Source organism: Felis catus, chromosome B4 (genome assembly GCF_018350175.1).
Source record: "Felis catus isolate Fca126 chromosome B4, F.catus_Fca126_mat1.0, whole genome shotgun sequence".
Lineage (NCBI taxonomy): Eukaryota > Metazoa > Chordata > Mammalia > Carnivora > Felidae > Felis > Felis catus.
The window spans coordinates 75,924,368-75,937,641 of NC_058374.1; the positions used below are offsets into that span (position 1 = coordinate 75,924,368).

Consider the following 13,274-nt stretch of genomic DNA (forward strand, 5'->3'; position numbering starts at 1 on the left):
CAGGACCAGAGTCCCCGGTGCCCACCTGGCCCCCAGCCCCTCCTTACTGATTCAGCTATGCGCAGCACGGCGTGCACCGTCAGCCCAAAGAGCTCCTCGCCTTTCAGGTACTCAGGGAAGAGCCGCAGCATGTCGGCCTCTTTTCTCATGGCAGCCACAGGCTCAATGATGCGATTCCACACAGCTAAGAGGCAAAGAAAGAGAGCAGCCCTCAGAGGCGATTTCTGCTCACTGACCTCAGCCCTAACCTCCATCTGGAGCTATGGTCATTTCCTGCGGCCTGCACACCTCCCTGTCACGAGGCTGTGTCGTTCTTCAGGACCCTCCACTGGCCTCCCAATCCCACTCTCCCTCAACAAGCCAGAAGGCTTCCTACTCTGGAGGGGCATCACAGAGCCCTATGACACACAAACATGGACCCAAGGCCCAGAAGCCCCAGCACAGGCCACAGTGACTAACCGAGAGCCAGAACAATAGGCATGCTCTGGACTTGGGAAGACTTGGGTTCAAGTTCCAGCACAGGCTTTAGGCCCTTAAGCCAAATACTCAAATTTCTCTAAGGCTCTGTTTCTTTATGTATAAACTGGGCAAAATGAAAGTACTTACATCATAGGGTTGGCATAAACAAAATCACCTGTATCAGTCACTTACATTAGTTTGCGCCACATGGTACACGCTCACTTATTTTTATCATTAACGCTAAAACTAAGATCAACAGAATTTTGACCAGGGCGAAGCAACCATAAGGAACACGTGGTTAAGAACAGGGTGGGTGAGCTAGATGATGCGGTCTCAGAATCAGAATATTCTTTAGTTCCACTGCAGGTAGGAAAAGAAGCTAGAATACACGAAGTAGACTAGCAAAACATCTTCAATTACAAGAGCAATTAAGGTGACCAAGAGAGGCTAAAACACTTTCTCTGGGGATCTCTAGAAGACCTCTACCTGCCCGAGGTCAGGGGAGGAAGGTCACTCACAAAGACCCTGAGGATCTCTCCCATTTCCGTATTACCATTTCAAGGGCCCAGTGCTCACCCTGGGGGGAGGCGTCGGTGAAGACCAGGTCCTCCAGGCCCTGCTCGATGACTTTGATTATGAACTCGGGCCTTCCGTTGTTCTCGCCGATGGAGCAGCGGTAGCAGCAGCGGCGGTTGTTGGTGCGGAGGCTCCAGTAGATGCGTGTGGCCTCATAGCCCACAGGATAAAGGGCAGTGGCACTGTGGAAGTCGGCCATTTGGTGAGGGAGCAGCTGTCCAATGGCATGGAACACAAGGCCCCCTACACGGAACATGTGCAGCCGCTCTCCCCGCTGGATGATGCTGGCGATTTGCTTCACCTCATCCCGCTCAATGTAGACCCGCCGGAAGACAGCAAAAGAGCTCAGCTCCTGCTCACAGGGTCCCTTGATCTTATGCATTGGACACAGCATGGTCTTGTCCTTGAAGAACATGCACTTGGCGCGGATGGCACAGGCAAAATGGTAGACGTTGGGACAACGCATTCGATTGCAGCTGCTGGTGGCACCGGTGCGCTGGCACAGGGAGCACTTGGTGAGCAGTCCTCGGTGCAGGGCAACCTCCACGTTCATCAGTGCCCCGCCCTGGGTCTCGTATACCTCCGTGGACCACAGAGCGCAGTTGAGGTGCACCCACAGGTCCAGGTCCAGGTTCAGCAGGCGGGCAGGTCCATCAGTGGCCCCATCACCCTCCTCGTGACAGAAGCAGCAGCGCCGCATGTCGCGAGGCACCTTGTCGGGTCGCAGGGCTGTGCCGAGCTGTTCCATAAACTCCGCCACTTCCCGCTCATCCTCCTGCCGTCCACCGGCCTTCTGAATGGTCAGCAGCAGCCGCAGCCGCTTCCAACGCACCCCCTTCCACTTCTTGAGGCGAGGGGGCCGGGAATCTTCACCTTCTTCAGGGGGCCGGGCTCGGGGCTTGGGTCGGGCTGATTCAGGGGATGAGGCCAGTGGCAGAGGCGAGGGGACAGGTGGCTCAGCTGAGGGTTCAGCCGGGAGTTCAGCCAGGGGTTCAGCAGGGGGGCTGGCAGGAGAGGGTGCCAAGGGGGATGGGGGCGGGGAGGGTTCTTCAGGAGGCGGGGCTGAGAGCTGTCGCACATCCAGGTTGGAGACGTTGTAGGTGTAGCTGTGTTGGGTGGGTGGCTCTGGGGCAGGGCTCTCCTATGGGAGGGCACGTGCCCGGTATCATTAGTGCCAGCTCCTCACTTAACTAGCCCCCTCCCTCCTCTCACCCGGATGCCACTCTCCCCAAAGCCCTCTGCCTTCTTTGCCCTAGCCAGACACCCACCTCCCTTTCTCCCCCAGACCCACCTGTTTCAGGAGGCTCAAGATGTCTAGCTGGCTCTTGAGGGTATAGCCAGGCAACACTGCATCAAACTGTTTCAGCCAATCAGGGCCAGCTTCTGGGCTCTTGCCTCCCAGACCCTTTTCTTTCCCTCCTGCAGGAAGGAAGGGATCAGAACCTCCCACCAGAAGCATTCCCCACAGGTCCCAAGTTTTCCTGCCACACTCACCAGGGCCCTCGGCTTCCCCCTTCTTAGGCTCAATGCCTGCCCGGGCAGGGCTCTCTGGGAACAGCACCTCATAGGAGTTGGGGATCTTCATGCTCAGCAGCTCTGCCACCGCCACCATCACACCATTCAGGTTCTACCAGGGCAGGGAAGGGGATGGGAGGGCTGTGTCGGCAGTGCGGAGTGAGCACTGTCACCGGTTTGACGGGGACACCCTTCAACACCCAGAAGCCCACTCCCCAAGCAGCCAGTCAGTCCTGCCCTTCTCACACGCTTCCTTCATAGCACCTTTCCAAGACTGCTACGGACATGAATGGGCGCTCCACCAAAAGGGACCAGTGCCAACCGAGTTTAGGAATGACACAGGCTATATCCACGACCTGGAGACTCACGATACACATTAGCAAATTAAAGGATCTGAGGAACCTTGTAGTAAAGAAACTTGTTTTGTGGTTTCAAGCCGGGATTTCCAACTTTCTTTGACCACAAAACCCCGTCAACATTAACAATAAAATAACAAGAGTTCTACCAAATGTGACTGAAGACATGCTGTCTTACAGCATTTGTCGCGTCATGTGCAACTCTCCTCATTTGTTGACTTGGGTCTACCACTGGACAGGGAGCCCCCCTGAGGGCAGGGACCTCTCATGCTTTATTTACCCTAATCCTGAAGCCTCCGGCCCAGGCACTCACACACAGCAGGTCCTAGTGCATAGTTCTGAGTGACTGAACTTATCCACATAAGCTCCAAGGGCTGCCTTCTGACCAGGATCCCCTTGGTCTCCAAGGTACCCCCAGGACACACCTTGGCTGCAGCAGCAGAGACCGTCAGCATGACTGACACCTCACTTCCTTTGCCCTTTTCCCAAGTTGTGGCAGGCAGCTTTCCAGGGGCCTCCAGGTCCAGGGCCCCATAAGGTTTGGTATCTGGGAAGACTGAATGAGAGAGGGACCTGTGTAAGCTCTAGCTGCCTCTCTCCCCCCAGCTCGGACAACCCAGCCCTGCCTGGCCCACACCCAGAGCAGCCTCTACCTGGGATACTGGCCCGAGGAATGATGGGGATGACAGGGGAGAGAGCCCGGTCATCCTGCTCCCACCGGCCTGAGCCGAGCTGAGGGAAACGAGGGGCCTCCTCCCCCAGGATGCTCTCGGGGGACGAAGCCGGCACAATGCTGTCAGGAGAATCGCTGTCCTCGTCACTCTCCATCCTGTGGGCCAAAAGTAGACATTTGCTGGTACTGCCCTGCAGACTCCCCCTCCCAAATCTAGAAATTAGTCGATGTCATAGCCAGATTTGAAATCTGCCATTGGCCAAAGGAAAGATGAAACAACCTGCCCCGGTCCCGTACTCCCATTCCTCATCCCCATTTCTGGCTGCCCCCACCTGACATCCTCAGTCTGATTGTGAGGGGGTGTAGGCAAGGCAGCCAGCAGGTCTAGACTCTTCACCTCTGAAGTATCTGAAGAGTAGAAAGGGAGAAGAAAAGTCAGGCTGGTGACCAGAGCTGACACGGCTTTCTCCCCCATACTTCAGGCCTAACTAGTATAAGATCTAGCTTAGCTATTATGAACTGCTGTCTACCTACCCACCGACCTATAAATCTGGGGCAGATGAGCTGTATTTATTGAGCCTTTCCTCTATGTCAGGCCCTGGGCTTTGTTTATCATCTTTTAACAACTCCAGCAGAGGAATAATATCACACCTCTTTATAGTGAGGAAATTGGGGCCCACACAAATCAACCGTGTTACTTAGCTGTGCTAACACAACTAAATTAATACAGGAACCTGAATTCAAATCCAGATTTCACTGTAGTTCTATAACCACTCAAGCAGGATTGTTCCTCACCAACAAAAGCCTCATTACCCCTTTCCCTGCCATCTACCTCCTCTGTTGCCTGTTCTCTGGACTCCCTGCTTCCAACTCATCAGCCCTGAAGAGGCCCTTCCTAACCTCAGGTATCCTGTCATATGTGCGCACGGGGCAACATGCAACCATTCCTCTCAAACTGTATGAGAGGGGACACTAACCAACTTGGACCCCCGGCACTAAATCCTACCAGAGAAGGAGAGGCCCACTCTGCTCCTGACTTACCCCTCAGTGTCCCTTCAGTATCCCGGGCAGAGGCAGCATCCTTGGGGTGCTCCCCCAGCTCTTCAGATGGAGTGACGCCATTCACCATCTTCTGCTGCACCGATGGGGGTGGGGTGGGGGGCAGCGACGAGGGTGGTGTCGGCGGGTTACTCAGGTTATTCTGGGGGTGGGGTGGGGTGTTGTGTGCAAGATGGCATAGGGAGACTGATGTAATCTCCTGGCCCCACACGACATCAGCAATTTCCTCATCTTCCATTCCCACCTCCACCTCCCCAAGAACCTCGTCATCCCCAAGAGGTATTGCCGTTTTTCTGACCTTGGTAAGCAGCTGGGAATAGTAGTCAGGGCCCGTGGACAGCGCCCCACTTCCAAAGGCCCCCCTCAGCTGGCATTGCCCATTGACCGGGCAGCCACTGCCGAAGGGAGCAAAGAGGCTAAAATTGGCGGTGATGGTAGGCTCCGTTAAGGGCAGCAGGGACAGCTCCTAAGAGGGGCAAGATGACAAAGTTGGAAACCCACAGTGTGTACATCTCTGCCACTGCACAGCTGGGGGCCAGAGTGCCCCCTATCCTGGGATGGGACCAGGGGGCTGGCTCCTGGGGGTCACCTGTTTCAGCTGTTTCAGCAAGGCCTCGCTGGCCCTGACCCCGTCCTCCTTCCGCAGCTTCTTTCGGGAGCTCACCAACCTGTCGCTTGTCTTCTGTACCCGCTTGGGCTTTGGTGTCAAAGGCTTCCTTGCTGCTGTATCCTAAGCCAGATAAACCCACAGTGAAGGCTGCTGTCTTCCTCAGAGCCCTCACCTCCTGTTTGAACCAGACATGCTCACGCTGCCCTAGGTTGCAGCCCCAATTCTATCTGCTCCAATCCATCTAAAGTACTCACCTCCTTGTTGCTGGGGGTACCCTGTAGTTTCTGCTCCAGCCCAGCCAGCTTGCTGTCAATGTGCCCGTTGATCTCAGCTCGCAGCCCCTCGGGCCCCCGCCCAGTGCTGAGTTGCACATTCTTTGCCCGTAGAAGCTTCTGCAAGAGCAGATGCCCGGCCTCTGAGCGGGGGCCTGCCAGCAGGAGGTGGTTGCTGGTACCTGGTGCCCCTATTGGCTCCCCGTTGGCCTCCCTCTTCACCGCCTGGGCTCCCAGGGCACATGGCTCTTCCCGAGGCTCCTGCTTGATGCTGAGATGGGGTGGCTCAGGCACTGCCTGCCCATTCACCTGCTCCAGATGAATGCTCTGCTCTGGCTTCTGGGCTTCCACTAGGTTGTCTGGGGGGTCCCAAGGTCCCAGCCCCTTGCCAAAGAAGGTATCTGCAAGCTGGGCAGCAGCAGGTGAGACCCTCCCAGGAGGCAGCTCCAAGGATGGGCCCTGGGGTTTTGGAGTCCCTGGCTGGGTGGGGGTGAGCTGGGCCTCAGAGGGGAGCTGGGATGGGACCAGGGGGCTGGCTCCTGGGGGCTGTGAGGAAGGTCTCTTTGGCTCTTGGGGGCTGGATGGTGGAGGTGTGGGATGGACAGGGCCAATGACTGGTCCTGTGGATAAGGCTCCTTGTGGGGTGGGGAGCCGGGGTGGGCCCTGAGGTCGAAGCCCTGCCCCTAGCTCCTGGAGGGGGCCAGTCTGGGATCCAGGGAAGCCCCCAAGTTGAGGCTGGCGGCCTAGGAGGCCCTGAAGGGGAGAGGGCTGGGCCCCAGGCTCCTGGTAGGGTGGGGCATGGCGCACTGACTGACTCTGCTGCAGCTGCCGCTGCATGAGGAGCGCCTGTAGCTGCTGCTGCTGCTGTGGACTCAAGTGCCGCAGCTGGGGGTTTTTGGCCAGGACTCCTTGGAGCTGTGCTCGAAGCTGACCCACCGTAGGCATGACGCCAGCCCCAGGCAGGCCCTGCCCAGCCTGGGGGACAGGTCCTGATTTGGCAGGCTGTGGCCCTGCATTATTCTGCACTGGCCGCTCTAGTCCAAGGGGTTGTTGGGAACCCAGAAGGTTCTGGGTCATGGTCCCAGGCTGCTCCCCTAAAGGAACAGAGGATTGGGCCAGCAGATGGGGCATAGATGAGGCCTCAGAAGATGATCCGCTGCCTGCTTGCCCATGGCTTCCCACACCTCCTGTGTGGAGCAAGTTAACTTGCTGCTGCTGTTGCCCTGGGACCCTCAGAGGTGGCTGCAGCTGCACAGGGTTGGGCTGAGGCTGGGCCTGGGGCTGGACAAGCAGGAGCTGTGAGTCCCCGGAGAGCGAAGGCTTTACCTCCCCAGGTTCGGTCGCCACTGACTCAGGTATAGTCCCTATTGCTAACGGCCCTCCCTGATGTGTGGAGGGCCCCTCAGTGGCCTCTGGAGGAAGAGCTGTCTCTACAATGCTTTGTTCCTTGCCCGTCAAGAGGACAGTTGGGCCCAGGGTTCCGGGGTTAGAAAAGTGTTGCACAGGCTTGGCTGGTATGCCAGGGCCAAGGGTCACCTGCTGCTGCTGCTGCTGCTGCTGCTGCTGTTGCTGCTGCTGCTGCTGCTGCTGCTGTTGCTGCTGCTGCTGCTGCTGCTGCTGGGGAGACAATAAAGTTCGACTCTGGTTCAAGAGGCCCATCTGCTGCTGTTGCTGCTGCTGCTGCTGCTGCTGCTGCTGTTGCTGCTGCTGCAATTGTTGTTGCTGTTGCTGCTGCTGCTGTAGCTGCTGCTGCTGTAGTTGCTGTTGTTGTAGTTGTTGCTGCTGCTGCAGCTGCTGCTGTTGTAGCTGCTGCTGCTGCTGCTGTAGCTGCTGTTGCTGCTGCTGTTGTTGCTGCTGTAGCTGCTGCTGCTGCTGTTGTTGCTGCTGTAGCTGCTGCTGCTGAAGCTGCTGCTGCTGTAAGGAAGCCATGGGCTGAGCACTCAGTTTGGGCTGCCCGCTGTGTGGCATCAGGCCCTGCTGAAGATGGGAAAGGCCTGCCATGGATCCCTGCTGTTGGTGCTGTTGCTGCTGCTGCTGCTGGGCTGTGACCAGCCGGTGTCCCATAAGGCCCTGACCCTGCTGTGCCAGCTGGGGGGAACTCAGCACCCGGGACTGGGTAAGAAGTACCTGTCTGTGAGGACCCTGGGGCCCCAAAGCTCCAGGGTGCTGCTGCTGCTGCTGCTGTAACACTGCCACCTGGGCAGGGCCCAGCATGCCCTGGGGCCCCTGGGGTGGTTGCGGGGACAGCTGCTGGACCAAGAGGCCTTGATGGCTACTGGGAGGCAGAAGCCCCGGAGGCTTGGGACCCAGAGCCTGGTTTGCCTGTACCCCCAAGCTCTGCTGCTGTTGCTGCTGGATTGCCACCTGTCCTAGGAGGTGCTGTTGCTGTTGCTGCTGCTGCAATTTCTGGGCTAGTTGCATGCGTTGCTGCTGGAGCTGTAGCTGCCTCTCCTGTAAAAGTCTCGAATCAGGTCCTAGGCCTCGAAGAGCAAGGTTGCCAGGGAAAAAGCCCCCTGAGGGGCCAGCCAAGGCCCCAGTCCCACCAGAATGTTGCTGTTGCTGCTGCTGGGCCAGGGAGGTGTTGAGAAAAGGGCCACCAGGCTGTCCAGGGAGAGCCATGCCCCCTGGGGGCAGGCGAAGACCCGCAGCTTGCCCACCCGGAGGGCCCTGTGGTGGCTGCAGCCCATGGCCAGGGATCAGCTGACCGGGGAGCTTGGTGAGTAGCCGGGGACTCTGGGAAGGGCTGAGGGCCAGCACAGCTGAGTGTTGCTGTTGCTGCTGTTGCTGCTGTTGCTGCTGCTTATTCCGATATTCTGCCATGAGGTTGGTGTGCTCCTTCTGCTGCTTCCGGACCTAACACAGGAGGGTTGGGAGGTGAGCCTGGGGCCTGCCCATCGGAGCCATCCCTGTTCCCTGGGCTCCTGGTTTCTAGGCTGAAGTCTGCTTTCCCTACCTGATCCAGCTGTTTCTGGATCTTGCTCTGCTGCTCTGTAACCAGCTTGAGCTTCTCAGCATCAGCTTCTGGGAACTCACGGCCAGCCTTCTTGGCAGTGCGCTGTTTGGCACACAGAGCCTTCCGGGACTTGCGATGCACACCGATCTGCTCCTCTAGCACCTTCAGCTGCATCTGTAGGAGCTGCTGGGTATGAAACAGCCATTCCTCATACTGCCGCTGGTCAGCCTCATCTGGGAAAGGAAACAGGGTGTCAGGAGCTGCAAAAGGGTGATCCCAATCCCTCTTCTTCCACACACCCCACTCCCTTGCACACTCCTCCCCATCCCCCTACTCACTGATCACTCCCTGGGCAAAGGTGGGTGGATTGGGACGAGGCTGGGAAGGGTCACCAGCACTCCGCTCCTGTGATGAGAGAGACTGCTAAAGGGTCATTGTTCCATACTAGGCCCTAAGAAGGGTGGCCTGATTGTATAGGACACAAGTTCCTACTCCCAACTGATCACTTACCTGGCCACTCCCAGCTGCCACGTGGTTCTGCAGATCACTGCCGGGCCCCCCTGAGAGCCTCTGGGCTAGCAGAGATACTTGCTGCCTGGAGTCCACCAAAGCAAAGGGGATGCACAGGTGATGGGGAAAGTTGAAAGGCAAAGAGGTGGGACAAGTAGGGAAGGGGACCAGGAAGGAGAGGGAAAAGATTGGGAAAGGAAAGAGCCAACCACCCCCCACCTCCCACGTCTTACCTGTTCATACCAGGTGCCACTCCAATGCTGCCCTGAGCCATCACTTTCTTGATGCCTTTTAAAGCCACCATCTTGGCCTTTGCAATGGGATCAATGATATCTTCTGCTGCAAATTTGTCCAGATCTGGAGAGGGGAGAGCCAAGTAAGCTGGACATTGGATTCAATACTCCACTTTGCATCTGCCATTCCTTCCAACACCTTGACCTCCACCAAACCAAGCAGAACAATGGCATGGCAAGAAAGTGTTAGAAAGACTAGGAGCCAGGGAGCCTGGCTGACTCAGCTTTATTATTCACAAGATAGTGGCCCTGTTTTTACTCGCACAGTGCTAAAGGGTACTCAGTAAAAATTTGCTGAGCTAATGTATCAACGTCATTTGACTTCTCTGAGCCTCAGTTTCCTCCTCTATTTGACAGACCTTGTGATTCCCTACTCTGCCGACCTCACACAACTACCATGAGGATCAAATGTAACAAAGACTGTGAGTACACTTTATGACCTAGAAAGCATTCTTCAACAGAAGTACTCTTAGGGCAACTAGTGCAGCCCAAGAACCCTAGATGTGGGCACTGTGCCAAAGTCCTAGATGCCAGTGCTGCTTTGGGCACCACATGCATAACCTACAGCCCATTTCTTGCCTATTCAGGATGCTGGGTTAAAAAGGAGAAATAGGCAACCACCAAAAACTTACATCTTCCTAAAATCCTGCACATTTTATATTTCTCCACTGCTCTCACAACTTCACTCTCCACTTTTTAAAGGACTAACCTGGGGTGCCTGGGTGGCTCAGTCAGTTGAGCGTCCGACTTCGGCTCGGGTCATGATCTCACGGTTCGTGAGCTTAGGCCCCACATCGGGCTCTTTGCTGACAGCTCAGAGCCTGGAGCCTGCTTTGGATTCTGTGTCTCCCTCCCTCTCTCTCTGCCCCTCCCCCACACGTGCTCTCTCTCTCTCTCTCTCTCTCTCTCTGCCTCTCAAAAATAAAGAGAACTAATTAAAAAAAATTTTTTCTTAAAGGACTACCCAAACTCCCTTTCCTCCTATTTTAAGGCCACAAAATAGTCAAGAGGACCAGAGGAGCAGGATTCAAACTCTAGCTGTTAGCTGTATGATCTTGGCAAGTTACTTGCCCTCCATGCCTACTTCCCTAACTGAAGACCCTGGCAGTACCTATTTAATGAGTTTGTTGTGATTCAATTGGACGACGATGGTAAAGTGCTTGGCACACTGCTTAACAAATGTTATCCCAATAAACAGTATTGAATTTGAGATCTTCCTCAATCTGGCCCCCCTTCTCACATCTCCAAAATTAGGGTAGTACCCACTTACCTTCCTCCACATGGAGTCCACTCTGGCCTAGCCACCTCAATATGGTCTCCAAACGCACTCACCAGCTTCCCCCCACATTTCCCACTCAAGGGCCTGTGCCCGCCTGGACTGCTGTTTCCTGCACTACTTCTCTCCAGCTCCCGATCTTCTGGTCTCGCACAGCTACAAAGCCCTTGCCAACCAGGCTTCATGCATTCATTCCATTTGTTCAAGTATCTAACTGCCTGCTCTATGCCAGGCGCCATTCCTCCGTTGGCAAAAGCTACAATGCTTCTGCCTGCACTGCTAGTATGGTGTTTAGCCCATGCTCTTTGTGTCCCACCTCCCTCAGCTGGGGATTATCTTAGGTCTCTAGCTCCAGTGTCCATTTGGTGGTAGCAGTGATCACCCCTGAGTAACTAAGCCAGTGCCCCTGGCTCAAGTTACCTGTATCAGGGAAGAAGCTGTTAGCCAGCTGCTGCTGCATGGCCAGCTGCTGAGGTTTCATACACATGGAAGGTGGCATGGTACCCATGGGCTTCTGTGCCAGCACTGGCTGTGGGCTCTGCTGGGGCACCAAGCCTGCCTGCCCCCCGTGCTGCCCACTTAGCATATGTCCTTGACTGGACACCATGGTCATGGATGGGGCCAGGCGCTGCTGGAGGGCATGTGCTGGTGGCTGGGTGGGCATCAGTGGTTGGGCCAAGCCTGGCTGTCGGGAACCCCCAAGTCCTAGGGCAAGCTGCTGTTGGGGCCCAGCCAAACTGGGAGAAGAGCCTTCATGTGTCAAAGACATGGCCTGGGCAGGGCCTGGTGTGGCCAGCAGGGAATGCTGCTGCTGCTGCTGCTGCTGCTGTTGTTGCTGCTGTTGCTGGGCAGGCTGCAGCTGTGCCGAAAGCTGCTGCTTCTTCTGCAGCTCCTTCTTCTCATGCTCCAACAGGTCTTCGATGAGCAAGGGTAACTCACTGGCTACCAGCGAGCTCTCCATCTTGTCCAGCTCATCCCCTGATGCTGCATGTCCACCGGGCAAGGTCAGGGCCCCACTCTCCAGCTCAAACTTTTCCAGCAGGGAGGACCCTCCTGGGCCACTCAGCGGGCTGGGTGTCAGCAGGTGAGCTGGTGGTCCTCCTGTGGCCCCAAAGGGGCCCTTCTCAGTTGTGTGCCCACTGCCGGAAAAGGGTCCTGTGCCCATCCGGGTGTCCCGGGTGCCCATCACACTCTGTCCTGGTTTCAGCCCTAGACCTAGGGAAGTGGTGGCAGGTGCTGGCTCTACCTTGGGGGTGGTAATGGCGAACTGGCAAGGGGAAGGGTGGCGCCCACCTTCCTCTACCTTGGGCTTCACCTCAGGGAGCACCGATGCCAGACGGGCCTCAGAGACATCAGCAGCAGGCAGAGGGCGCTCATCAGGGCCCATGGGTCCTGGCTCCACCCCCCGCAGCAGGGCCTCCCGCTCAGCCTTTTCATTGGCCGACTCTACCAGCCTCAGGTGCTCATTGAAGATGTCCTTCTTGTCCCCAGTATCCAGCTCAGGGTCAGTATAGGCCAGCAGATCAAACTCATCCCCATTGAGCAGGTCATCCAGGTGAGGGTCATTGGTCTCCAGGTTTTCCAAGGTGCCCAGCTCATCATCTCCCTTGGCCACATCCACACCCAGGCCCAGGTGAGCAAGCTCCTCATCATCCTCTAGGGCCTTGTGGGCATCAAAGTCATCGTCCAGCTCAGGATCCTCACAGGGTAACTTCCCAGCTTCCAGGGCCAGAGGAGGAGGGCGGCCAAGCTCAGTGTTTGAGGTGGGCCGGCTGACCAGCTCCAAGCCAGTGGGCAGGGAGGGACCTTTGGTGTGGGGCACTGGATGGAGACTACTGTTCAATTCAGGGGCCGGAGGTGCTGCGGGTTTCTGTGGGGGAAGGCCTGATACTGCCAGGCCTCGAAGCCCTTCAGGAGCCATTCGGTGGGAGTCCTCACTTACTGGGTAAAAACGGGGTCTCTGAGGGGGGCCCTGCCCAGGAAACGGAGCCCCCCCAGGTCCTAGTCCTTTCTGTACATTGTGCCGCAACTCAATGAACTGGGCAGGACCAGCTGGACCAGGCACTGGCTCTCCAGGGCCAGGGAGGCGGGCGGGAATTCCTGCCAAGGGGGAAGCTAGGGTTTGGCGGCCAAGTTCAGGCCCAGGAGTTGATGGAAAGCGAGTAGACATGGCAAGGCGCATGGAGGTTGCTGTTGCCTGCTGTTGTTGCTGCTGCTGCTGCCACAGTTGTTGCTGCTGCTGCTGCTGCTGCTGCTGTAAGGGCAGGGACCCAGGATAGGGTGCTCGCTGATAGAAGGCTTGGGAGCCTCCCACCAGTTGCCTGGAAGAATATGCGGTAGTCAGTAAGATGAAATCAGGATCAAGTGCTAGAACATGGGCTTAGGGCATTAAGGAAGGATGGAATTGACACAGTAAGAAGGAATGAGGAAGGAGAGTAAGTGATACTGGACAAGGGTCAGACACAGGAAAACCTGGGGCAACACAAAACGGTGGTAAGATCTCCTCCCTTGCTTTACCCTTTGCTTTGGAGCTTACCGGCTGCTCACATCCATAGAGGAAGGGGTGGCTGGTGGAGGTGGCCGGGAGAGTCGGTCATCGCTGGGGAAAGCCCCTGGCCCCATGATGGGGCCACCCAATTTGCTTGGGGGCAGCCCCACAAGGCTACTCTTGTCCTGGGAGAGATGGAGGTGGATGAAGGAGGTGTTACCTTCAGTATCCTGG

General features: G+C 56.7%; 1 protein-coding gene across 6 annotated transcripts in view; it reads right to left on the reverse strand.

The window, feature by feature from the left end:
• Positions 1-13,274, reverse strand: part of KMT2D (lysine methyltransferase 2D) — a 40,401-nt gene that overhangs the window by 5,753 nt on the left and 21,374 nt on the right. For all 6 annotated transcript variants that reach the window (XM_045061743.1, XM_045061744.1, XM_045061742.1 and 3 more), the window contains exons 34-50: positions 13,089-13,225; positions 10,973-12,873; positions 9,217-9,340; positions 8,984-9,068; positions 8,812-8,878; positions 8,474-8,706; positions 5,503-8,373; positions 5,228-5,368; positions 4,937-5,104; positions 4,621-4,780; positions 3,912-3,987; positions 3,560-3,735; positions 3,332-3,462; positions 2,530-2,662; positions 2,327-2,454; positions 1,036-2,176; positions 48-184 (exon numbers count right to left, since the gene is read on the reverse strand). In XM_045061743.1, the coding sequence (XP_044917678.1) occupies positions 48-184; positions 1,036-2,176; positions 2,327-2,454; positions 2,530-2,662; positions 3,332-3,462; positions 3,560-3,735; positions 3,912-3,987; positions 4,621-4,780; positions 4,937-5,104; positions 5,228-5,368; positions 5,503-8,373; positions 8,474-8,706; positions 8,812-8,878; positions 8,984-9,068; positions 9,217-9,340; positions 10,973-12,873; positions 13,089-13,225 (7,809 nt within the window). The remainder of the gene's footprint in view (positions 1-47; positions 185-1,035; positions 2,177-2,326; positions 2,455-2,529; positions 2,663-3,331; positions 3,463-3,559; positions 3,736-3,911; positions 3,988-4,620; positions 4,781-4,936; positions 5,105-5,227; positions 5,369-5,502; positions 8,374-8,473; positions 8,707-8,811; positions 8,879-8,983; positions 9,069-9,216; positions 9,341-10,972; positions 12,874-13,088; positions 13,226-13,274) is intronic.